This window comes from Rhinolophus sinicus, chromosome 7 (assembly GCF_057876585.1).
Source record: "Rhinolophus sinicus isolate RSI-liver-muscle chromosome 7, RSI-T2T, whole genome shotgun sequence".
In the NCBI taxonomy this organism is placed as follows: Eukaryota; Metazoa; Chordata; class Mammalia; order Chiroptera; family Rhinolophidae; genus Rhinolophus; species Rhinolophus sinicus.
Genome location: NC_142507.1, coordinates 13,140,841 through 13,167,556, shown reverse-complemented (window position 1 = coordinate 13,167,556; position 26,716 = coordinate 13,140,841). Strand labels below are relative to the sequence as shown.

At 34.9% G+C, this 26,716-nt stretch overlaps 1 protein-coding gene across 9 annotated transcripts in view; it reads left to right on the top strand.

Moving 5' to 3' along the window:
* The window catches only part of SGK3 (serum/glucocorticoid regulated kinase family member 3), a 103,184-nt gene extending 77,872 nt beyond the window's left edge, over positions 1-25,312 (top strand). For 7 of the 9 annotated variants that reach the window (XM_088799395.1, XM_088799401.1, XM_088799396.1 and 4 more), the window contains 12 exons: positions 2,094-2,143; positions 2,951-2,989; positions 4,633-4,690; positions 8,571-8,654; positions 8,756-8,887; positions 13,158-13,270; positions 13,373-13,409; positions 14,124-14,210; positions 16,031-16,126; positions 18,063-18,218; positions 19,823-19,912; positions 23,476-25,312. In XM_088799395.1, coding sequence (XP_088655521.1) covers positions 2,094-2,143; positions 2,951-2,989; positions 4,633-4,690; positions 8,571-8,654; positions 8,756-8,887; positions 13,158-13,270; positions 13,373-13,409; positions 14,124-14,210; positions 16,031-16,126; positions 18,063-18,218; positions 19,823-19,912; positions 23,476-23,646 — 1,113 coding nt within the window. In that variant the 3' untranslated portion in view covers positions 23,647-25,312. The remainder of the gene's footprint in view (positions 1-2,093; positions 2,144-2,950; positions 2,990-4,632; positions 4,691-8,570; positions 8,655-8,755; positions 8,888-13,157; positions 13,271-13,372; positions 13,410-14,123; positions 14,211-16,030; positions 16,127-18,062; positions 18,219-19,822; positions 19,913-23,475) is intronic. The other 2 variants (XM_019726410.3, XM_019726420.3) reach the window with 1 other exon arrangement.
* Positions 25,313-26,716: the final 1,404 nt, after the last annotated feature.

Sequence of the window (26,716 nt, the reverse complement as noted above, 5' to 3'; positions counted from 1 at the left end):
AACCGAACTGACAGCGATTCCTGGGTCCTGCCTCCTGTTCTGCCGCTTTCGGCTTTAGATCCAAATTTTGTTTCTTGTTTTCTTTTTTCATCCATAAAATCTGAAACTTAGACTAGGATCTCTTACAGTTTTAAAATACTGATAAAAAGAATCTCTTCAAAAAGGGAAAGAGCCATACTTCATCTTATAGTTGTAACTATTATTAAGGACTTTTTAAGTGGATAACTAAATGAAGTTAACAGCCAGAAAGGATCTTAGAGGGCATTTGGACCTACCCCTTATTTATATAGAGAAAAAGAGGTCAAGAGAAGTCAAGAAACTTACGCTCTTGAGTAGTGTTCACTCTGTTAATAAATTATACCTCACCCCGAGTTCAGTGATTAGATGTAATCTTTAAAAACCAGTAGGTAGAGTAAAAAGTTATCTAATTATATACTCCAATAATTTCATTATTATTTCAGAAATGTGCTGCAGTAGTAAAATCATTACCAAACAAAAATGATCTTGCTACATATTAACGTAATTCAGAGGACAAATTATCCTTGTTAATGTTTAATCCATGCTTATTGATACCGCTTCCTTCATCTATATAAGAAAACTTCATTGAGTGGAAATGTGATCTAGTTCTTTGCACATTGATTAAAATAATAAGTGTATTATAATTACACTTTAGTTCAGATGACATTATCAGGTTCTATGGAACACTAACATTTAAACATAGTCACAATATATTAAGTCAGATTATTATGCTTTACACCTTAAACTAAACTTATACAGTGCTGTATGTCAGTTTTATCTCAGTAAAACTGGGGGAAAGAAGATTACTCCATGTTACAATTATGCCACAATAGGGCAGTTCTCATTTAATGAACTGGAGTATTTATACTTTTTTGTTTTGTTTTGTGCTAGACTGTTATGGTTCCTTATATTTCTGTCTTCTGGAGATTGAAAATTTATTACATGAAGATTTTTCATGTAAAGGTATTGTTAGGAAGTAAATTTGTTTTGTAACTGGAAAGCTGGTGCCAACGTTTCATAAGAAAGCTTTTATTACTATTTTTCAGAACGTTTGCCCTTTGTTTTTAAAAATAGCTTGTATTCTGGAGATTGTCTATAAGTTTCAAATGAATTTAAGGGGAAATATGTAGGACATACGTCTCTAATAAGAAGTTGCTTAGATAAAATTTGTTGGTTCTAATTAACTTAAAGAGAAGTTTTTAAAAGCTTATTTTCTATCAATAGCTTACATGAATAATTATATAAGGATCTAGTGAAAGTATAGATATTTGAGACATCTATTAGTGATTTAATTCTGAATGTGTGAAGAATTTCAAAGTGAATTTATATGACGCAGAATTCACTTACACTTGGCTTTTGTGGAAAGTGCTCATTCTAGACTAATCTGTTGGGATTTTGAGTTAAATTTCAAGCTATTTTAATTACTAATGAACTAGAATCTTTATTAAATTACTTTATGGCATACTAGGTGAGTAAAGATTTGCTTCTAAATTAATAACAGGGATTAAATTTACTGTCTTAACAGTTGTAAAGAGAAAAGCCCATCTAAAATTTTGATACTACCACAAAGGTGGAATTAGGAAAACACTCTTCATTGTATGTATTTGCTTTAGAAATAAGTTTATCTCCTATCAAATTAAAACTTTCAATCCAGTATTTGCACTCTTTATGATCATATTATAATTTCCTATGTTTGATAAGTTATTATTTAAAAATTGACAAACAAAAGCCAATTTTAACCAGTGGTTTAAATGTAAAAATGATTCCTCTTAAATTGTGGTTTCAATACCCACCTCTTCCAAAGAGCTTTTCCCAGTTTACTTTATTCTTTTGCCACTTTGAGCTTGAGTTCTGCCTTACCCTTTTCTGTACAACTGCTCTTGAAATTTATCATAAAAATGATTATGTACGTTTCCAAATAAGTCTATATATTGATTAAGAATTAGGACTTTGGGTTTCTTTAACATGGCAATACATCAGCTATCTGGTACAATTATGTACATTTTATTTGAAAAACATACATTGATCATTGAAGTTCCAATATGAACGTTAATTTTTTTTCCCCACCCCAACAGCTACACTCTACCTCACAGAACATCAACCTGGGACCATCTGGAAATCCTCAGTAGGTTTGATTTGTTTCAAACAATCCTTTAAATTTTAGGAAGCTTTTTTTTTTTTTCATGAATGTGCAAATATCATTATACCAGTTTAACTGGAAGCCTATGAAATGTAACCATAGTTACAGTGAATATAATACTGTCATATGCTTGCCTAATTACTGCTCTAGCTTTGCATTGCTTTAGTAGAGTTCTGAGGTGTTTTTAATCCATGAATTATTGATCAGGTTCTGCTGTTTTGCTTTTGACACTTTTCTCTGTGTGTATGTGTGTGTGTGTGTGTGTGTGTGTGTGTGTGTGTGTGTGTGTGTGTGTGTGTAATCAGACTATATTTCCTAGGGGACCCTAAGTCCCGGGAGGTGCTTGGGAAGTGTTATGACAGAAGCATCCCTCAGGCCTAACTGATATTCTCCTGGTGCTGTCGTTGGTGCAACCCTAGTTGTTAGCCAGTTTGTTTCAGAGGAGTCATGATGGACGTTAGCTCATGAAAGGCTATTAAACAATCTTGATGCAGTTTTTCCTGTAGAACCTTATTTATTTGACCCCAGGGGAAACATTTTGAGGAACACCAGGAGTGGTAAATACAGACTTCATCTTGAGTGTCAACTCCAGGAATTCATTGGAGCTGATACTTACGTAGAACACTGAATGCAAAGGAGTCCAAGACCACTTCCTGGCTCAGTCTGAGGTGCCCTGACAGATAAGTGATGACTGCCAGGGGTTAGAGAAGGAGTGTAGTGTGGCTGTCCTGACTTACAATGATCTTTATAGCCTTATTGGACTAATTCTAAAGTATTCTATCTTTTATCCAGGATCCTACGCTTCCCTCACCCTTTTGGTCCTCTTAAACAGTGAGTATAGACAGACAAGAGGCATGGTCCAAGGATGGGGTCCTGGGACACTTCAGCGTTATAGTAAGGTCAGGGAGGAACCGGTAAAGGAGACTAAAGAGAATGTGGTGTCACACAAGCAGGTGAACAAAGTGTCTTGAGGGAGGAGTGATTAATCCTGTTAATGCAGCTGATAGGACAGGTGAGATGAAGGGTGAGAATTGACCACTGGATTTGCTAAGTCACTGGTGACCGTTAAGACAGTTGCAGTGGTGTGGTGGGTACGAAGACCCTGACAGGAAAGCATTCAAGAGGGAACTGGAGGAGAACAGGTATAGATATTAAGTGTAGACCACCCACCTGAGGAGTTTTGCTACAAAGGAAAGCAAAGAAATAGGATGGTAACTAGAAGAGAACGTTTGGTTTTGAGCATTCTTTTCTGTCAACCAACATAATACTGAATTGGCCAGCAGCACAAACAGAAATTTGCTTTAAATTAGGCTTTATCACCAACCCTTAACAGTGCGGCCTTGGGTATGGCCCCAGTTAGTGTGTTTATTATGAGACATTTAGTTTTTCACTATTCTATTTGTTTAAAAAGTGATTTCATTATCTCGCACATCATTAAAGAACAAAGTAACTAGTCCAAAGAGCAGGTTCTTGAAGAAGAAAACATCTAAGCTTAGTTAAGTTTTTATCACCCTAACCTTCACCTGTTACTCTTTAACCTAGACTTGGTGTTACTTTCATGTGTGAGCTGGCCATTTGTTTCAATAATGAGTTGAAGGAAATTTAAAATCTAAATAGAGTCATTCCCCCCTCTCTAGAGCAACTTAGGAGTTCAGACTGGATTGAAGGAACTAGCTCTTCCCGCTGCTTAAGCTCAACTTTCTGCTGCCCTGGCTTTTTCCTACGTACAGCCAATGCTGTTTTTACCTGATAGGTTACTATGAATAAAAGGACAATCTTAATATTCCCTCTGGCTTCTCTACTCCTGGCTTTCCTATATTACCATCTATGAGAACAAATAGAGAGGTCTTTTATCTGTAATGTACAATACGTGATATACATGCAAAACACTGTGATGACTTTTTACTCCATCAGAAACTTTTCTTAGTGACTTTACTAGGTGTTAACAGCTAGTACCTTTCTTTCCAGAAGAATTACCAGACGAGATAGTCCTTGGAATGTATTACTAATTTATATAGTTATTCAGTTTCCTCATTAACAACATGGGTGAAGTTTATGATTAATAAAATTGGTTTAGATAGAAGCTACATTGAGTTTAAAATTATATATATATATATATATATATATATATATATATATAATTTTACATTTATATATATATATAATTATACACACAGGGAGAGAGGGAGAGAGAGATTTTTTTCTTTCAAGGAGGCTGTTATTGAAGTTTCTCTTAAGCAGAACTTAACAAGGCTTAAGTGAAGTGATAAATGTCTTATCTATCAGAAAGTAGATATTATCACTATTCATTATTACCTACTTTATATTAAAAATTAGATACTACCAGTGTGAAAGCTGGAGTCATCATGCTGAAGTGTTTTGTATCTAGCGTTAACTTGTTAAAGAAGTGCTTGAAAGTTAACATCTTCTCAGTTTCTAGGAGGCTAATTCTTGTCATTGTTCATTTATTTCAGTGCTAAACCAACAGACTTTGATTTCTTAAAAGTTATTGGAAAAGGCAGCTTTGGCAAGGTAAGCTTTTATTTTCTCATTCCATTAATAAGTACCTACGGAATGCATGCTTTGTATATGCGAGGCCACAGAGCTTATTGGTAAGTGGGATACGGAGTTAAGATCCTTTCTCTATCTTCAGAGCACTGAGAGAATAACTAGAGAGATAAGACACCTACTGAAATTCTAACATAAAACGTATTTGTTCAACAGGTATTTGTTGAGCACCTACTGTGTGCCAAGCACCATTACAGGCCCTCATTAGATAATATTGACATGGTAGTACCTCTGTGATGCTTACAACCTAGTGTGTGTGTCGGGGTGGGGAAGGGAGTCAATTAAAAATATAATTATAAGTAGTAATGGGCCTGTGAAGGAAATGAATAGAGGGAAGTGACAGGACTGTAGGAAGTGGGGGCAAAATCCCTCCTTAGAAGGGTTGGTCAAAGATGGCTTCTCCGAAGAGGTGCTATTTAAGCTGAGGCTGGAAAGACAAAAATGAGCAGCGGTGTAAATAATACTTGGGAAAAGAAATGGCTGTGTAAAGACCTGGTTTCTCCTAAAAAGTGAGTGTCACATCAGTCACTTAACTTGATATTGTGGCCCTACCAAGGAAGGAGAATCACTTAAGGCTAGAAGTGTCCTAGGCGGAGTTATCAGAATTATCAAATGTATTTAATACTTTTTTGCATTATACTTCAATCTGTAGTAAAAATAAACATGTATGTGTTTAATTATAATTTGCTGTATTCATATTCTGTATCTCTGGTTTGTTTGCTGAGTTCCTTAGATACCAGGCATTGGGACCATGCAGTAAACCCACCAGTGTTTATTAATTCAGCAAATATATATTGACCACCTGCTACATCCTGGGCAATAGAAAGTTAGAAGTGGATCCTACTCTCAAAGTGCTCACAGTCCATTGAGATGTTAGAGATAATCTGTCATTAATACCAAAAAGCATTATCTTTTGGAAACTTTGTGTTTAGATCTTGAGTCTACCAAGAATTGGTTCTTGCTTATAATATTAGGTGTAAATCACAGTTCATTTTATTTCCTATGGGTATCCGTCTGATCCCAAACTACTGAAAAGACTATTCTTTCGCTACTGATGTCAGAGTAACCTTCATCATATAGCCAGTGTCCATATATGCAATGATCTACTTTGAAGACCTTATGTTTAGTATCTGCTTGTAGACTTTATATTTTGTTTCATTAGTCTGTTTGTCCTTGCTCCAATACCACATCGTCTTGCCAGACATGGCTTGATATCTGACAGAACAAGCCCTCCCTCCTTGTTCTTCAAGAGGCTATTCTTAGTTCTTTGCATATCTGTATAAATTTCAATATTAGCATTTCAGTTTCCACAAGATTCTGTTGGATTTTGATTGAGATTGCATTGAATATGGAAATCAATTGGGAAAATTATCATCTTTACATTATTGAGTCTTCTAATCCATGATCGTGATTTAGTTCATCTTTAATTTTTCAATACTGTTTTACAGTGTTCTGTATAGGATTTTTACACATCTTTAATTAGATGTATTCCTGCGTGGTTTGTTTTTATGCCATTTGAAAACTAGTGTTAATTAGTGAAGCTGAATGTATGCATTGCTTATGAGACATTGGTTCTACTACTAGCTCTGTATCCAACAGAAATGCATGCACATATGCACAAGAAAAGCACATGCCAGAATATTCATATCATTGTTATTTATAAACAATCTAAATGTCTATCAACGAAAGAGTGTATTAAATTATGTAATGCAGTATTCTGCACAGCTACAAAAATGTGAAAACTATACTACGTGCCACAACATGAATTCACATTAGTTAATTTAGAATGAAAGAAGTAAGACAGAGACAACTTTATATAATTCTAATAATATGAAATTCAAGAAATGTCAAAATTTAACCTTTGTTTTTGCAAGTTGAGATACTTAACCTTTGAGGAAGATGGAGATTGAGTAGTTTCTGGAATGGAGCAAAGGGGAAGGGGGCGCGGTGCTTCAGGCTTCCAACAATGTTTTATTTTTTGACCTGGATAGTGATTACATAGTGTGTTCATTTTGTAATAATTCACTGAACTGTAATGATTTGTCTGTTACTCTACTTATATATTATGTTTAATAAAAAAGTAAAATCTTGCAAAATGCTTAGAAACCAACAAAGAGCAATAAAACATAGTAAAGCAGAATACACAAAAAGAAGGAAAAGCAAACAGAAATGTAAATCCACAGTATGTTGTAAAATAGAAAAATATGTATATGATTAAATGGCAATCCAACATTTATTCTAAACTCTAATTAGTGGTCTTGGTTCTACTTTCCATTTGCCCATTTGTTTCTTAACCATCTGTCCTCTAAATCTACCACCAGTCTACTGGAAAAAACTGCCTACTTGAAGGAAATCACTACCTCCAAATTGCCACATTCTTTGAATTATTTTCTCAGAATGTACTTGAAAATGAACCAATCAAAATATAGAAGGAAAAGTTAGGTAGGTGGGAGGTGTCGAGAAAAGGAAAAACGTAAGAAGGGAAGAACGTCCAACACAGTCAAATATTGTAAAGAACAAAAGAATGGGATATGAGAAAAATGCCAGCAGTTGAGCACAGGACATTTTCACCCTAAAGATGTTTTGACTCCATTTCCATGACTAACATTTAAAAAAAATTAATAGACTTTGTTTTTCAGAACAGTTTTAGACTTACAAAAAAATTGAGTGAAGAGAAAATACAGAAAGGTCAGAGAATTCACAAATCATCCCCCACCCCATATACACAGCTTGCCCTATTATTTACATCTTACATTAGTATGGTACACTTGTTCCAATTATTGAACAGATAGCAATACATTATTATTAACTAAAGTTCATCGTTTATTTAGGTTGCCTACGTTTTTACCTAATGTCCTTTTTCTGTTTGGGGAGCTCATCTGTAATCCCGTGTTAACATTTAGTGGTCGTGTCTCCCTATTAAGCTCCTCTTAGCTGTGACAGTTTCTCAGATTTGCCTTGCTTTTGAGGACCCTTGATGGTTATGAGAAGTGCTGGTTAGGTGTATTTTAAGATATCCCTCTATTGGAATTTGTCGGATATTTTTCTAATGATCAGACTGGAGTTACAGGTTTTGGCAAGGAAGTCCACAAAGTAAACCCCAGCAACGTTACTAGTTGCTGTTTGAGATCGTTCCGAATGCTTTGGAATATGTCATTTAATAGTTATGCAACCCGTGGGGCATCTTGAATCCCTTGAAACTATTTGCAAAACCTTGAGTATATGTGTGCCTTTTTTCTGAGGGAAAATCTTAAGTTTCTGTAGATCCTTCAAAGTACCTTCATGCAATCCAGCTCATTATAGAAACTCAGCTACACTCGAATTTGGTGCTGCTTCCTCTGAACTCTTCTGAATTGGGAACCTATAAAGAGAAGCCTAAAAGTTAAAACAAAAATGCATTTTGATCACCTAGAAACCATTTCCTTCTCCTTCTTTTATGTAGCCATGAAGTTTATAGCCTTAATATTTTCTAAGGACACTCTTCCTGACTTGGGGCTGGCGCACACATGTACACACACACACACACACACACACACACACACGCACGTGCGCGCGCACAAAGATCTCAAACAGTATAGATTTTGGTATTTAAATTTAGTAAAAATATCAAACATCAGCACATTAACTGACAAAGAAATGGTGCCTGGCATTTCAAATGATCAACAACAGCCTTTTTTGTTTTAAAATATCTAAAGAAAAGTGGAGTTATGAAATAAATTTAGTAGTTTTCAATTTTCAAGACAAAATCAATCTATAAACTTAAGTATTGATTTATTGATAAGTGAATTATTCCTATCAGAATATTAAAATTTCTAATAGCATGCACAATCTTCAACTGCAACAGGTTCTTCTTGCAAAACGAAAACTGGATGGGAAATTTTATGCTGTCAAAGTGTTACAGAAAAAAGTAGTTCTCAACAGAAAAGAGGTAAAATAAAATAGCTTCTTTTCTCCTAAACCCCTTTTGTCAATTAACACAGTTGTTTCCTAGTGTATAATGTGAGTTGATCCTTTTCCTTTTTTTTACAGCAAAAACATATTATGGCTGAACGTAATGTGCTCTTGAAAAATGTGAAACACCCGTTTTTGGTTGGATTACATTATTCTTTCCAAACAACTGAAAAGCTTTATTTTGTTCTGGATTTTGTTAATGGAGGGGAGGTGAGTTTTATAATTAGTTTTCTAATATTGATAATGTTTAGAAAAATAGAATTAAGTCAAAATTTGTCTTTCCTTGAGTTTTTGGAAGGCTAGTCCTGCATCAACAGCTGTTTGTTGAGTAGCAACAATATTTAAGGTGATGGCTAAATAAGCATAACACAAGATGTGGAAAAGTATAAACACAAAGCTCTTACTCAGCTTATGGCGTAGATGGGAAGGTTCATAATAAAAGAACCTCAGTGTGAAGCTACAGACTCCATGGATAGTTTTGTCACTGAGCAATATAGCAAGAATAATATTCTGAAGCATTAGAATAAAACATGATTTGTAATTTAGATAATTATTGTTTCAGTAGTTGCATATAAATATTCGTGTAGCCTGTCATTTTCTAAAATGTGTAAACTATTAATCAGATGAGGTGATCCTCTAATAAAGGGTTCTGTGGTGAAGTCAATTTTGAAAATGTTTCATGTTATATCCCATTGGTAATTAACAATATGTTTCTTGGTGATTCATAATATGTTTCAACATGTTAAAGACTTTGAGAAGTTCTGCTTTAAACAAAGCCAGGATTTGTTGTTGTTGTGTTTTTTGGTTAATAATTTGAGATTTTTAATTTTTCTAAAAAAAATCTTAATTTTTCTTAGAATTTTATTTTATTCATATATTGATTATGTTTCGGTTTTTTCCCTGCTAATCCGCCATCTTGAATAGGTCCCCAGGATTTGTTTTTTTAAAAATTTTTATCACATAATCCCTTTTTTTGTTTGAACCAAATCTGTTAATAGTATTCCCCAAAACTCTGAATTAAAGGGATATTGAAATACATTTTCAGATCTGCTGCTCTTGTGATAAGTACAGTAATAGCTAACATGTGTCAAGTATACTTACAGGCCCAGCACTCTGGCTCTTTGTACATATCATTTTGTCTTCAAACAGTTTTATTATATGAGACAAAGAAACTGAGGCATGGAGAAGCTAGGTAACTTGCTCAAATTGTACGGTTGTAAGTATTGGAGCCAGGAATTGAACTCAGGCAGTCTGATTCCAAGATTTAGGCAGCTGACCACCTCCTATTCCTCTACTTCAATCCTCACACCATTCTAATTTGATCTCTGACCTGTGAATGTCTCTAAGAATGGTTTTAGCTGACAGATGCTGTCATATCTACGCAAAGAGATCTTCCATGCCCTAGTCCCAGAGCAGAGAGAGGGGAAAAGAATATTTCAACCTTATTATAGTACACTTACCTGTAGAATAAAGGAGCTAGAAAGAAGACCAATTTCTATTCTGCAAACCTGAAAGGTGATCAGATGCACCTAGATCACTTGGCAGGAAGATTATAAAAATAATCATTATTCAGCCCCCTACATCTATGACAAAAATGCCTTATGACTCCTCAGTGCAGAAGCAAGATTATGAATCCCCCAGGCACCCTGATTCAGAGATGTAAATGACCCCACAGTGTCCCCACCTTGCAGGTTGTCATTTTATCTTGTATGTGCATGAATGCTAACATATAATGAGAATTGATTGAGAGGCTCTTACTTTGTAATTATTTTACATGTGTTATTTCAGTTCATCACAACTCTTTGAGTTACACACTCTTGTACCCATTTTATAGATACGGAGATTAAGTCTCAAGAGGTTAAGTAGCTTTCTAAATGTCACAGTGTTCTAGTAAGTGTTAAGCCCTGGATGTAACCTAGACATTAGTACCTCTCTCGTGTCTTTGAAATGTCATGTGAGGCATCCAACTGCAGATGAGATCCTACAGCAGGTTTCCTTCTTTGTGGTTTCTTCATGCTGCTTTAGGACTTTGCTTCTGATCTCTTTACACAGTGACCGCTCATAACTGAGTAGCAAAGGTGGAAAGAGTAGACTTGTCGTCTAAAAGATACACTTGGCTGAGATAATAGGGGGAAAATAGAAATAGAATGTTGGGGTGGATGGAAGAGGAGTTGAATGGGGCAATAGGTAGACAAGGAATAAAGACCAGGAGAAAGGATAAAAACAGAGAGATGGAGTGTAATTTCATTATGTGTTTTCTGTTATTATTCCTGTTATTTCCCCCAATGTTCATACTTACGTTTTTTTAAATCTTAACAATGATTTTTATTTTTATTGTTATTATTTATTTATTCTTTTTAAGGAGGGCGCAGCTCACGGTGGCCCATGCGGGGATCGGACCAGCAACCTTGGTGTTATTAGCACAGCGCTCTAACCAACTGAGCTAACTGGCCATCCCTGCATTTTTTTTTTTTTTTTTTTAACATCAAAAGAACGAGACAAACAAATGAAAAAACAAAAACTCATAGACACAGACAATAGTTTAGTGGTTACCAGAGGGTAAGGGGGGGAGGGGCGTGGTAGATGAGGGTAAAGGGGGATCAAATATATGGTGATGGAAGGAGAACTGACTCTGGGTGGTGAACACACAATGGGATATATAGATGACGTATTACAGAATTGTACACCTGAAACCTATGTAACTTTACTAACAATTGTCACCCCATACTTATATTTTAACCTTGATGTGTGGTATTTATTATTGTATACTACTTCAGATTTGTTTTGGAACCAGGTAGAGTATAAACAAATAAGTTTTTTGATACTGGGCATATAAATAAGCCTTTCTGAGCCTCAGCTTTCTCATTGATTTTCTACCTCAAAATAGTTGGGTGTATTAAATAATACAAGCATCTATAAAGTCCTTAGCTTAGTGCCTTTGATTCCATAAGCAGTCAGTGTTCGTGAATGGTCAGATTTTCATTAGTATTGTATTGGACAGATGTGACCAGGAGATCAAGAAATAAAATATTACAATAGTGTAAGCTACAGCTAATAAAAACAATAGTAGGGATAAAAAGGAGGAAGTATTCCAGAAATAATTAAAAGATAAAAACAAGAATTTATTCATTGACTGGATGCAGGGGCTAAGGTAAAGGAGCAGAACAGGCGGATCCCAGGTCAGCACCCATTTATCTACTCTGTCAAATGTAGTATAACTGATCTTCACCCTAACCTTCCAGAAGAGGCTAAGAAAACATTTTTGGACAATCTTTGAAAGTTGGAGAAGTTAAATGAATTGCCTACAAAAAAAAAAAAAGAACCAAGATTTAAACCTAATCTGATCAGCAATGAAACCTGCCTCCACAGTGCCTTGCTGCCTCCCATGGCTTAGAGGGCTGGGCAGAAAGTAATATCAGGCAAAGGGAGGTCATGGCAGCAGCAGGAAGTCTGTGAAAGACAAGGGGCTCTGTTTTAGGCAAGTGGAATTTATTGCCTTAGGAAATATTCAGGAAAGAGCAGCAGGCAGCAGGTGTTTGCAGAAGCTCTAAGCAGAGGTCTGGGCTGGAGGGGTCCACATGAGAGACATCAACACAGGGGATGAACTCATTGCAATAGATCAGGGCATGGTATCCAGAGAAAGGATAATTGTGGAGAACCCTTGTTAATCCCTACAGCAAGGAGTGGAGATGGAACTCTCCAAGGGAGACGGAAACCTAAAGAGGGATCATTGTCGTAGAAGCCAAGGACTTAGAAATAGGTCAAGCAAACTTTGCCGAGGCAGGTAACCTAATAACTACAGGCAGGTTTTAAGAAATAAATTAAGAATTAGGAAGTGTAAGAAAGGAACTGGAAAGTCCAGCTGCCACTTAACTCCAGCCGTTTGCTACCACATTGGAATTTAGGCTTAATGGTGCCGAGCTTCCCCTCCCCCCCCTTTTTTTTCCCTGGAAGAAACCCAAACTGTGAATTTTCATCAAAAACATTTTTCCAGTTTTTAATTTACCAATTAATTTAGATTTTTCTAAAAACAGTGCTTGGCTCAAGCAAATTATATCTGTGGGTTATAGTTGATGTGCCAGCCACTAGTTGCCAATCTCTGAATAGTGTTTGATTTTTTCCCCAAAGGCAAGAACAGTTAAAATAGGTCCAGTAAGGTACTGTAACTACATGGCAATATCTAGGTCATTGGTCTTCATTGATCTTTTCCAGAGTGGTTGCCTGGAGTGGTAAGGACATTGCCAGACTGAGGATTGAGGAGAGTAAATGGGAGATGAATAAGTTAGCAAGGGGGGAAGAAAACCTGTGGTTGAAGAGAGGCAATAGGTCAGGGACACAGGCGAGGGAGAGTCACAGTTCTGTGCTCTTTAATCTCACGTTCAAAATAACAAAAACAAATCCTGTTTTTCTATTTACAGAATGTATTTGTTTTGCTTTATGTGTGAATGATGTTAGTATTCCTATTTTTCCCATTTTACAGCTGTTTTTTCACTTACAAAGAGAACGGTCCTTTCCTGAACACAGAGCTAGGTTTTATGCTGCTGAAATCGCCAGTGCATTGGGTTACTTGCACTCCATCAAAATAGTGTACAGGTAAGTTTTTTAAACATTACTTATAAAAATGTCTTTTTATTGTTTTATTTCAGTTGATAATTCAGTTTTATTCTTCTTTCCTTTTTTTTTTTTTTTTGATAGAGACTTGAAACCAGAAAATATTCTTTTGGATTCCATAGTAAGTATTGTCTCTTAAAAATCTAGTAGTTCTCAGTTTTTATTGTTGTGCTTAGTGAAGAAAAGTCAGCCTCAAAGGTTCCAAACTGAATTTATGTAACAGTCTCAAAATGACAAAACTATATAGATGGAGAACAGATTAGTGGGTTGCAAGGGCACAGGGTCAAGGGGATAAGGGGGTGCAAAGATAAAGGGGTAGCACTGTCCCTTTGGGGTGATGGACATTTCTGTCGTGATTGTGGGTGGTGGTAGTTACAAAAATCTGTACATGTCTATTGCATAGAACTACACATACTTACACATAAAAACCTGAACATCCCATTTTCTAATCATGTTAGCCAGCAGAAACATGATACAATACTATAATCCTTACAATTCATGTTAAAGCCTTGTTATTCTCAGACACACATACACACACATTTAGTTCATTTTAAACTTACACACAAATGCATGCATGTACAAAATAGTGAAAACTAAATAAGGTTTGCAGTCTAGTTAACAATATTGTAGCATTGTCAGTTTCCCAATTTTGATATTGTACTGCAGTTGTATAAGATATCAGCATTGGGGGAAGCTGGATGAGGGGTACACGGAACTTTGGGTATTATTTTTGCCATTTCCTTTGGGTCTATAATTACTTCAAAATAAAATGGTTTTTGAAATTGTCAATTTATGTCCATTTGTTGTTTTATCTTACTGCCCCTGTATTTCTCAGGGACATGTTGTCTTAACAGATTTTGGGCTTTGTAAAGAAGGAATTGCTATTTCTGACACCACGACAACATTTTGTGGGACACCAGAGGTAAGAAGTCTCTTTTGTCATTCACATAATCATGTATAAAATGCAAAAATGAATCACAAATTGCATGTACAAAATTTGAAATCAGAAAAGTAGAATAAAAACTATCATTTCAGTTTCTAGCCAATTAGAAATAATCTGATAATCATCCCTTCTGAATATTTAAAGTTTATTGATAGTTGTTATTTTTAACTATGAATGTGAGCTACCACAGATAACTCAAAAAAGATATGTTATGCTTATTTTTAATGGACAAGTTTACCTTAGACTTCTTTAAGCATTTGATTATATTCCTAATCCTTAAAAATAAATCACAAGTCAGTGACGAAAATGTCCTAAAATTGTGGTAATGGTTGCACAATTCAGTGAGTATATTAATAGCCGTTAAATTGTACATTTCAAATGGTTAAATTGCATGGTATGTGAATATCTTAATAAAGCGTGTGTGTGTGTGTGTGTGTGTGTGTTTAAATAAGCTAAAGCAAACGTGGCAAAATATTGGCATTGCCTATATTTAGGTGGCAGCCTTATTGGTTTCTATTATATTTCTCTATTTTTCTGTATAGTTAAAATAGTTCATAATAAAATTAAGTGTTTATTTAACAGGAGAAAATAAAACAGTGGGTGGGGATGGGGATGGGGAGAAGCACAAATCAGAATTTATTAACCCAAACATCCCATTCTTTAATCCTGTCAGCTAGCAGAAAATGTATCTTTCTGTTTGAGGCAATAAAAATAATCCTTATAATTTATGTTAAAACTTTGCTATTCTCAGACACACAGACACACACACACACACACACCCGTTTTGTTTATTTTAAACTGTCCTAATTTTAATGTATTGATAGTGATCTTAGGTGCCAGGTAGTATTTCATCATTATCAAAATTTCAAATATTGTTGAAAATGTGTGACAAAATGGCTCACATGAGACTTCTAATTAAGATCAGAAACTTAATTAAAAGTAACAATATTTACTTTAAAATATATTTTTTTCTTCCTTTCTCTAACCCTAGCTCTTATATACATTTGTAACCATTCTATTTTAGTTTATGTATGAGTGAAACATTTTTTGTGAATATATATTGATTTCATAGTTAAAATCTTTAAGACCTGTAGTTTTTAGAAAGGAAACACAAGAGTTTTTGATCATCTCAATCTAAGTGTGATCAGAAATTATTAAACCCTTTCTATTTATTCTGCCACTTCTTTGAATCACATAAAAAAAGCTTAAGAAGAAATTTTCTTATTTCATATGGGAAGAGAAAATATATGTTTTGGAATCTAAAATTCAAATTTACTATCTTATATGTGTTGAAGTGGTGATGAGTTTAAGTTTTTTACAAAAATGTAAATAGTCATCTAATAACTTACACAGCGTTTCTGAATAATATGTTCATTGAAAAGGGAAAAAGTGGATTATAACTGCCACATTAAGAACTCTTTCTTCAAGAGAAATAGATATGGGTAATTACCAGAGGAATGAATTTCTAAAATAATCTTGTAAAAGACCCCCACCCCCACCCCCACCCCAAATAACCTACTTTACTGACTTTGTATTACAGATTCTGCATTTGCTGTGCTCTTCTGTTTGTCTTAACTACATCACAGTTTCTAGGGGAAATGTTTGAATATGTATATTTTGAAAAGTGTCCCAATTGATTCTGAAGAACCATTGCTATGAGACTACTTACTCAACCATTTGAAAATCTAGATGTTTTTAGTGTGATAGTAAAACGTAAAATTTGATGAATTTCTCAAGTATTCCTATGTTGTGTCTTGAGCTGTTTAGTGAGTTGCTGTCATATTTCATCTTTTCTGTAGTACCTTGCACCTGAAGTAATCAGAAAACAGCCCTATGACAATACTGTAGATTGGTGGTGCCTGGGTGCTGTTCTATATGAAATGCTCTATGGGTTGGTATGTATTTCTACCCTTTCATTATTATTCTGATTGATTATAATTGATTTGAGTTTTCTCTCTTCTCTCTCTCTGTTAGTACTCTCGTGGGCTCTTAGATAACACTTCCGAGAGCAGTAGTAGCCGGTTAAATGAGTCCAAAACCACATTAGGGTTATGCACAGAAAGAACAACTTTTCATTTCATTATTAGTTTTTTTAGTATAATTATCTCTCTGTCATACTGCAGGTACTCTCATCCAATTCGCATTTTTAAAGAATAAACACCTAGTATTAAAATTATCTGCTTTTAATTCAGTTTACTCCAATCATGATGCTGCCTAATTTCAAAAAGATGGAAAGAAAGAAGAATTTTGTGTTTATCAGAAGAATGCCTTTTGGTTTTGTCTTGTATTTTGCTTAGGATTTAATTAATACAGTGGTGCTATGCTTTTTCCATCACTGAGAACCCTCTTTTCCCTTCACCATAAACACTGTCTTGAAGATTTCATCGAAAACAAGTGATGTTTACTATGTAGTCAGTTGCCCCAGTTTTTATTTAAGACACATAAGGCCAGCCAGAGCGTCTGGTTAACATGAGTAAAATTGTTTCTCTGCATTGAGTAAATAACATTCTGACCAAATGCAAACAATTTAGGCATTTCAGTTAGCATACATATACTTAGAGGAATAATATGTTTTTATTTAGGTTTTTTTGAAATATTCAAAATCATTTCTAGCCCCCTTTTATGGCCCCATGCGTGTCCCAAAGCCTCAGGCTGGGAACCATCCACTCATGTCCCCTGGTGCTGCCCCCACCATCAGCTGAGACCTGAGCTGGGGCTTGTTTTGGTTGTTGTTCTGCTTTTTGTTTGTTTGTTTTTCCTGAAAACTGGGAGTTCTCATTAAAATTCAACATGTGAGGTACATTTTAGAGCACTTGTTTCATGTTGCTCACTTGGAATGCTAGAGCCCTTTGATAGCCAGTTTCTGGGGGAAATGTTTGAATATTTCCCCCGAAAAAATATTCTTCTTTGCCCTTGACCAAGACACGCTTGTTGAAAGGTCTAGTTTTCTGGTTATGCCTGAGATTTAGAACACCTGATAACCACTTTATACCTTCCTTTCCCTCGGAGCTGGCGATTTGCTATCCTGATAGTTCCAAATCCTTTGAATTTCTTTAGAGGACTTTGAAAGTCTTGTGTATAAAATTCAACTGATTCAAAAGGGAACATCCGTTAATGAGACTTATATTAACTATTTGAAAATAAAGTTAGATTTTACAAAATAAAAAAAAGTTTTCTATTTCCTATGAAAAAGAAAAAGTGACAAGCCTATAACTCCCTTAACTTTAAAAATTATTTTTGCTTTAAAACTTTTAACTCGATGATTAGCTGGCTAATCTTTGTGTTGAAGCTGTAACTTAGGTCTTCAGGCTGTAACAATAGAATTTTCCTTCTGCAGAGGACACCCATAAGGCTGTCCTCTACTTAGGAAGGCACACTGTTTTCAGGTCTCCATCTCTACTAGAAACCTCAGTTCTAATTAGTTTATTCTCCAGTCTCAAGAAATTAGTTAATGTTGGATCAGTGTTGGATCTGTTTCCAGTAATTCTGTCTTTGCACCTATGACGTGGTTGGTGGTGGTTTTCTGTAAAACAGATACTATTACAAGTTTTAGACAATTGACACCTGTCTACAAGGTGTTACTAAACAAACTGGCCCTAATTTATTCAATGAACATGTATTCAGCTCTTCATTGTGCTGGGTTTTAGAATCACTTCTGCATCGAGGGGCTGCACTGCAGATATGCACACACCCAAAGAGGCCTGTGCATTTCTGGAAGTGTACAGACCCAGTCTGCTCCCTGTAGATTAAGGCCAAGTCCAACTCTTTTAACCCAAACATTATGGCATTGTTTAGTTAACAATGCTTTATTTTGCTTTTTTTTTTGTTCAGCCTCCTTTTTATTGCCGAGATGTTGCTGAAATGTATGACAATATTCTTCACAAGCCCCTAAATTTGAGGCCAGGAGTGAGCCTCACAGCCTGGTCCATTCTGGAAGAACTCCTAGAAAAAGACAGGCAAAATCGCCTTGGTGCCAAAGAAGACTTTGTACGTACATCTTTCCCAGTACCCACTTTATTTCAGCTTATTTATGATTAGAAGGTAAAGCCGTATTTTATGCATTTAATGGGATGAATACAGCTTAAAGGAGAGCAGCATGAAGAAGAGGCATACTTGTGCCAGCAATCGCACCAGTGTTTATATGTAGCACTGTAGTTTAAAGCCCTTGTGCTTGATCTCCGTAACAAATTGATCCTGTCCTCTTCATGCCCCACATCCAGCTTTCACACTCTATTATTTATTTCATTTTATGTTAGACGTTTTCCTCCTCTTTCTTCTTTTCCTCCTCTTTCTTCTTTTCTGTTTAAGAAATATGTGGCATACATTTTTTGATTATCTAAACTTTGAGATCATTTTAACAAGAATTGAATTGCCTCCTGACTTCAGGACTTAATGCCTTTTGCCTTGAACTAGCTAACATTAAATCACTTTTTTTTTCTGAGAATTTGGTCACACCTCCTTAAGACGATTATGGAATCTACAGGTTTACTATTTATTTAAATAGAAATCAGGGTAATTAAATTGCTAGTGTAGTTACCAGGGTTACATTCGTGTGTCAGTAAATTCACGAACTATTGAGGAACATGAACTTTTTAAATTCGTTGCAAATTTCTCAGAAAATTCTTGAGGGCTGTTTGTCAATCTTGAACTTGAGCTGTGAATAATAAACTCTTCTCTGACTGATTTTCCTGTCCTACACTCCCAGTTCAGCTGGTGGCTCTGTCAACAGTTCTCCATCCATCTGGCATTCCGTAGTGCACTGTTTCAGTCAGTCTTGCTGATACTCCGTACCTTCTTGCCCCCTTGGTGCTTTTATTGAATTCACTGGCAGAAATCGTAACCATGGAGAAATCCACGTGTCATCTTCTGGGCTGCCGAACAGTGCTGAACAAAGTTGCGTCACTAGGCTGGAAAGGGCTCTCAGACCCCATTCCAGTGTGTGTGCGTGCACACATTTACACGTGCTTCCCCACACCAACAATTTTCAGACACCGGCAGGGTGTCTGAGACTTCAACTCAATCCTGACACTGTCTAAGTTGGATCCTACTTTATACACTTTAGTGACATCTTGCAGGGAAAAAACAAAAAAAGGCTGGAATCAATACTGTGCCAACTTTTAATAGTAGCAACCCAGAGTGGAATACATTTTGGTAGTGGAGCTCATCATCTTGATTTTACTTCTGCCCCACAGTGCAAAGCTCTCTTGCCTAACTTTTTCATTACCTCCCCCATTTAGATAATACTAATAATTTTTTGTACCTACGTAGTGCTTTTTTCTTTTCATACCGCTCTTATTTCTGTATTTTCCACTGATCCTTAAAACAGCCTTTGAAGTTTCTAGGGCAGAAATGTTAACCCCTTACCTATGAAGAAACTGTGACTTTCAAGAGGATATAACTCTTTTTTTCACGTGTGCTCAAGTACTCTTTCTGCTAGACTATTTTGCCAGATGAACAGCGTAAATATGTACCTAAAACGAATTATTGAGGGACAAAGTGGTAATGGTTTTGCTTCATAAAATTCTTCAGTGAATACCTAATATATTCTTCACAATTAGTAAAAAAATACATATGTTTCTTTAATATTCTAGCTTGAAATTCAGAATCATCCCTTTTTTGAATCACTCAGCTGGACTGACCTTGTACAAAAGAAGATTCCACCACCTTTTAATCCTAATGTGGTAAGTATATACCCAAGTCTTTCTTTCTAAAATAGTGAAATGTAGAACTGTTGCTCATTATAATTTTAGCAATAGATCTCAAAATCTAATCTGAATGAAATAGAATTAGTACCTAAATATTTGTTAAATATGTCACTCAGGGTTGTCTAGTACACCTGATGACTTCAAGATGACCAGTAAGATTATAGTTAGATTGATAAAAATTTCTTCCAGTACAGTAATTATGAAGTGTTTCTTTGGATCATGAATAAGAAAGGGATGAACTCAATGGGTTAAAAAAAAAAAGGATGCAAATTAAAGTATGAGGTACCATTTTCATACCTATAAATCAACAAATATTTTAAGGAACTCAAATGTACAGGTTTTTTCTAGATTGATATAAAACTAGGTATAGGCAGACATTAATGGTAATGTAAATTGTTACATCATTTTTGGAAAACAGTAAGACAGCATTATAAAAATACTCATGTTATTCATGTTAGTTTGACGGGTTAAATCCACTGATGGAAACATTTTAGCTAAAGATAATTTTTGTTTTAAAGTGGAAAAGCTGCATCAAAGACCTGTTCTCAATATTAACAGGGTTGGAAGTTCTTGGAAATAAATGTATAATAGGGAAAATGTTAATAATCATCCATAGGTCAAAAATGTTACTGATAGCTTTTTATATGTAAACATATATACCTTTATGCATTATAATATGTAATTTAGTCCTCAAATACTACTATTACTATTCTTCTTATACATGTTTTATGAATGGAAACTCAGAGATGTCACATAGCTGGATTTAAAAGTAACAGAGCAAGGATTCAAATCTGTGCCTGATTCCAAAGTCACTATTTTTTCTGTGCTTTGTTATGGTCTGTTGCCTTTTCATGTTAAGTAAATGATAATAGTGGTACCAAATATAAAAGTGAGCAGACACTTGGAAAATCCTTATAATGTTAAATGAAAACATGGCAATTATAATTTTTGTGACTTATGATTACAGCAGTAAAAATAACGAATAAGAACTGGAAGAGACTATAAACCAAGATTGATTTGGGGGTTGCAGGATCATAGGTGAATTTGTTTTTCTTTCATTTTAAGTTTTGTGGTATTGCTGTGAAACTCATTAAATACTTTTTAGTAAATTAGAGCAAGATAGGGAAATCACTTCAGGACAGTCAGTATTTAGTCTACTCAGATTTTGTTAAAGGTTAGCCTCACTGCATAGCTCATAGCTGGTATTAATAGGGTGAAATTATATACCTGTAAATATAACAATTTTTGTATTGGCTTATTTCATGTAGCTCATCCAAAAGTGACTCTCTTAGGGAAAATTTCTGTCCCTCATTTCCACAGTTTGCAATAAGAACCTAGGATCTTTAAGAGTATTTTTATTCTCTTTTTACTGAGAGCCCTGCTGAATTTAGTTATCCTCAAATTATTGTGTCATCGGGCACATTAAAGAGATAGGGACTCCTGAGCACCATTGGAAATGCAAACAGCGTTGACTTCAGAGTCAGGTGGCTCCAGATTTGGGTCTCTGCTCTTCTATAACTAATTAATTAAACTTTTTAAAAGCCTATAACTAATTAAACTTTTTAAAAGCAACACCCACAACTGAGATGCCATGAAAGGAAAACATGGGTAAATTTGAGCACATAAAATTTATAAATGTTGGGGTGGCCTGTTAGCCCACTTGGTTGGAGCGGAGGTGCTCTTAGCAACAGGGTTGCTGGTTTGATCCCCACATGGGCCACTGTGAGTTGCGCCCTCCACAGCTAGATTGAAACAACTGCTTGATTTGGAGCTAATGGGTCCTGGAAAAACACACTTAAAATAAATAAAAGTTTAAAAAAATATATTTATAAATGTTTGCATGAAAACAAACAAACACTGCAAATAACATTGGGGAAAATTTCCTTAGCATATAAAGCATTCTGATAGTCAGTGAGAAGACCAAGGACTAGTCAAAACATGGACAAGACACAAAATATGCAATTACAGAAAAATAAATACAGGTGGCTTTTAAATATATTAAAATATGTTCAAACTCACTGACAATTGAAAAAATGCAAAACAACATCCTAACAAGTTACCATTTTTCACCTAACAGATTTAACAACGATCAAAAACTTAGCTAGAGTAGGGTAAAGCAGATTCTCACACACTGTTCTCAACACTTGTATCTTTTTACTTAACCCTGACAACAGTCCTATGAAATAGTACTGTTATTTTCCACATAATACAGGTGAATTAACTTAGGCACAGAAAAGGTTCAATTACTTGCCAAAAATTGAAAGTTGCAGAACTAGAATTTGAACTCAGGCACTTTGAAGACAGAGCCCCCCTCACTTTTTGTTTGTTTGTTTGTTTCTTTATTGGACTTTTAGTTTAAACTGTAAAACATGCTTATTCTAATACATAGTTCAGATAGTACAGAGGTGTTTAAAAATAAGTCAGTCATCTACTCTATTCTCCAGCCTCCTTCAACTCTTAATATACAGTCAGTACTAGCCATGAGCCATAAAGGACTTTCTTAAAATATTTATGAAGTCAAGTAAAAGAACGTTTGCTTTCATTTATTGAGCATCTCCTACCTATCAGATTCTAGGAATTTTATGTATTAACATATCAAATCTTCACAGCAACCTTAACAGGTAGGTGGTGGTATTCTTATTTTACCGAAGAGGAAACAAGCTCACAGAGATAGGGTAGTTTACATAAAGAATTATAGCTAGCAAATTTCACAGCCAAAGTTCAAATCTTAGTCTATTCCAAAGGTCATAGTTTCTAGGGTTATATGTAAAAATCGGATGACTTTTTTTATATACATAATTTCTAGCATTCTTTTTCCTCTGTGGTGGTGGAATTTTTCATACGGGAGGATCTAGCATTCTGTGTTTCCCCTGTCTCTGTTCTGCTGTTTGTAGACCTACCAGTCTAACTATATCCTTGGATTGTGGTATCTGCCCCAAATCCCTATTTGTTCACCTCTGTTAAACTTGGTGACTTGAACATTTTAAGGATTCCCTTCCCGTTTGGGCAGACATAACTAGAGCTTCAGGGATGGGTTTAACAGTGAATCACCTGAGTTGGTAAACCCAATTTTTGTCTTTAATACATCGGAAGGGGATCATCCATTAGCTTGTATCCATTAGCTTGTATGAGATTCACAAAGGAAGATTAAGAACCAGTGTCTTTGAGCCTAAGCAGACACCATGCTTCGTTTCCCAGGTTCCTGGTCCCCTTAGGGACCATCTAGAGCTAAGATGTCATAGCTGAATGCTTAATGACCTCTGTGGTACAAGAAGAGTTTCCTTTCACAGTTTTACTTAGAACCCCTTCATTCCTTCATCAAAAGACTTCACCTACCCAGAACTGAGAAACTGCATGGGCAGGCATTTGATGGAATGCAAAAATGCTATCCTGAAAACCTACCTAAACTCCTTTTCTAAACTTAGAGGTGATAGGTAGAGAGAAAGGGGGTCAATTACACAAATTCATAAAGGGGTTTTAATGAAGGACTAAATTAATGACAAAAGCTAAGGTAAATAATAGTGCTTTTGATGTTTTAGACAGGACCTGATGATATCAGGAACTTTGATGCAGCATTTACAGAAGAAACAGTTCCATACTCTGTGTGTGTATCGTCTGACTATTCTATAGTGAACGCCAGCGTACTGGAGGCCGATGATGCATTTGTTGGGTTTTCTTACGCACCTCCTTCAGAAGACTTATTTTTGTGAACAGTTTGCCATCTGGAAACCATTGAGCAAATATAAGCGTACGGATGAGACTGGAACTTCTGTTTGTGTGAATATACTCCAATATGTTTAACTAGTGCCTCATTTTTACATGTAATGTTAACTATGAAAAATGTATTTTCTGCTGTATGCAAGAAAATAGGGCATTTCAAAGAGCTAAGTTTTGAATTAAAATTTGTATTCTTGTTTATTAAGCTTATTTTTAAACAGAAATTTTAAAAGCTATTGTTCTTAGCATTAACCTATTTTTAAAGAAAACTTTCGCTGATGACTGTTTTTTTCCCTCTAAGTTTACACTAACATCTACCCAAGATAGACTGTTTTTCAAGTCTATTTCAGTTCAGTTAGCATACATTAATGCCTTTGTAACTCTACTTTTACCTTTGTTCTCAGATCAGACCTATGCAATTAGTACATGGTTGTTTAAGAAGAAACCATATCTGTCCATAATAAATCACCGTTTGACATAATCAGTCCTTGGTAGGATTAAAATGTAAAAAGCATAGTTGACACATTGGCTGCTCGTTAACACTTTGAATAACCATTTTGCAGATCAAATTAAGTAACAAAACGAAATCCTCTGCTTTTGAAATACCAGTTGAAATTTGTGAATTATTTTTTCTCTCGAGTGAAAGTGAAAGTTTAATAATTAGACATTTTAAGTCTTCCCAAAGATCTGAAGGGTAATAAAGTACTGCTGAATTTTTTTTAGGTGGTGCCAAAAATGAATGTCTCTGTGTCATGTATTTATATTACAAATACATTCTATTTATGTTCTTTTCGTTCTTTTGAATGTTTAATATACTGTTAAGTAGGTCTAAATCTTGGTATTTAGTTTTGCAAATAGCTATTCAAAACTGTCTCCCTAATTGGTTGATAAGTAAAAAATACTGAGCTTTCTAGAATATTTACCCAATTGGGAATTAAAAAGTAGAATAGCAAATTCTGGGTCAATATAAATGTATACAGTTTCACTGCACTGTAACAAAAGTTAAAAATAATTCAAGCAGATGCCTAGCCAGTATTTATGTATCTCAAAATATGTATGGGAAACTGATCTTAAAGTCATACTAAAAACCAACTAGTGTACTTATAATTGTAAAAGAGAATAACTACAGAAAAACTGAAGAAGAGTGCTTATCTTGGAATTTTGACGTTTAATTTAGAGATTTTTTTTCAAGTCATGTAAGAAACATTGTGAAAGAGTTTATTGACCCAGTTTAGATGCTTCAAGAACAAGCATTCTTTCCATGTATTTTTCTCTTGAGAAAGAAATCACAAAAGCATTTCACACCAATACCCTTTGGCTTAAAAGTGTTCAGCAGAATGGAGGGAGGGGAGTGTGCATTTGTTAGATTAATATTTGCATTCGATACACTGAATCTTCCTTTAGAGGTAAGACTTTAATAGCGACACTGTAAATATTTGGTTTATTTGGCACTACTGCTTATTATAAAGCAAAATAAAACTGTACTTTCTTGTATGATTTTTTTTTATTTAGCCTCTCCTTAATTAAACTGCCAAAAATTAAAGTGCAATATTGTATATTTTTAAGAACAAATTTAAAATAGAACATTGATGTTTCTCAAATTGCAAGAAATACAGATCTTATATAGTATAATAAAGCTAGCAAAAAGATTAGTGATTATCTAATGCCTGTCGTTATTTTAAATGAAAATTGGTGTCGGTTACAGTAGTCATTACAAAATGAATTATCTATGTGTGAGGGAGAAAAGTAAAATTTTAACTAAATATTTGGACAAACATAAAAATTACTTGATTATGCCATATCCCAAGGTGATTGTTCATATGAAACCCTAAACTGTACATAAATGTCTTTCAGGTGGCTTGAATACCTTGAAATGATACGCCAAGTTTTGTGTGTGAAGGAAATCGACTTAGGGCAGGGAGTGCTACATAGCATAGCTTTGATCAGATGCTCAGAGGATTCACTGCTGTAAAAAATAGGTTGGGTTTCTTCTCTGCCACTTTTGTTCTCCTTTACTCACCTAATATTAAGAGAAGCTGCTCTCTGACTTCCCTGGAAGCATTCTAACTGGAGATCTTTATCATCTATTTAGCATTTTTGGTGTCTTACCAATGTTGTATAATCACCCATTTGTAATCCTTTAAACATATTCCTTGGTAGTTAAAAGGACTCCTACACAGGAAAGTATTTCTTATTTTATTATTCCTTTATATCTATTTTTACAGAGGTAATTAAGTCAGAAAGAAATACAGCTGTCTCAAAATGTAACATTTTCATGATTTACCCACAGTCAAGATAGTAGAAAATAATTTACAGCAAAGGAAAAAGCCAATAGAGAAGTACAAGTTCAGAGTGATATTTGTAGCAGTGAAATAGCCAATCAAAGCGTCCTACAAATAAAAAGTTAGTTTTGCAAATTGCACTGAAAATGATCGATCATCATATGAAGTTTACAGGAATAGTGTAAGATGAAGAAGTGCATCATTCTACATAACTCCACTTACTGGAAGAACCAGACACAGTTGGTGATTTTAGAAATCTTGCATTCAAACATAACTTGGAAGTTTTTACTGTAAATTCTGTTTTTGCAGGAATGCATAACTGTAGATTCATCATTTTTTCTAATATAGTTTCATCATTTTCACTTTATTAGGAAGCAGAGATTTCCTCTTCAACGGGTAGTTAAATCTTTGTTTTAAAGTCTACAATGAGTTGTCAATATTTGAATGTTTTTATGTTTTATTAAGGAGTCCAGAAGGCTTATATACAGGAAAACAGACCCACTCAAGGGGTCAAATTTGATCTCAGTGTGTTGGATTTTTTTCAGTTCTTTCCAGATGGTAGTTAACATAGCCTTGCTGTGCTGAATTTTTCTCTTACGCCTCAGTGATAGTAATAGTACAGTAATTACAGCTTACTTTATTAATGGTGCATTGATGTTGAACACTACCAATTTATTTTAGTAAGATACCCCTTAGTGGTATGCTTCAATAAGATATCAAAAATTAGCAAATAAACTGTCCTTGTTTGCAGATGACATGAATATGTAGAATATCCAGTAGA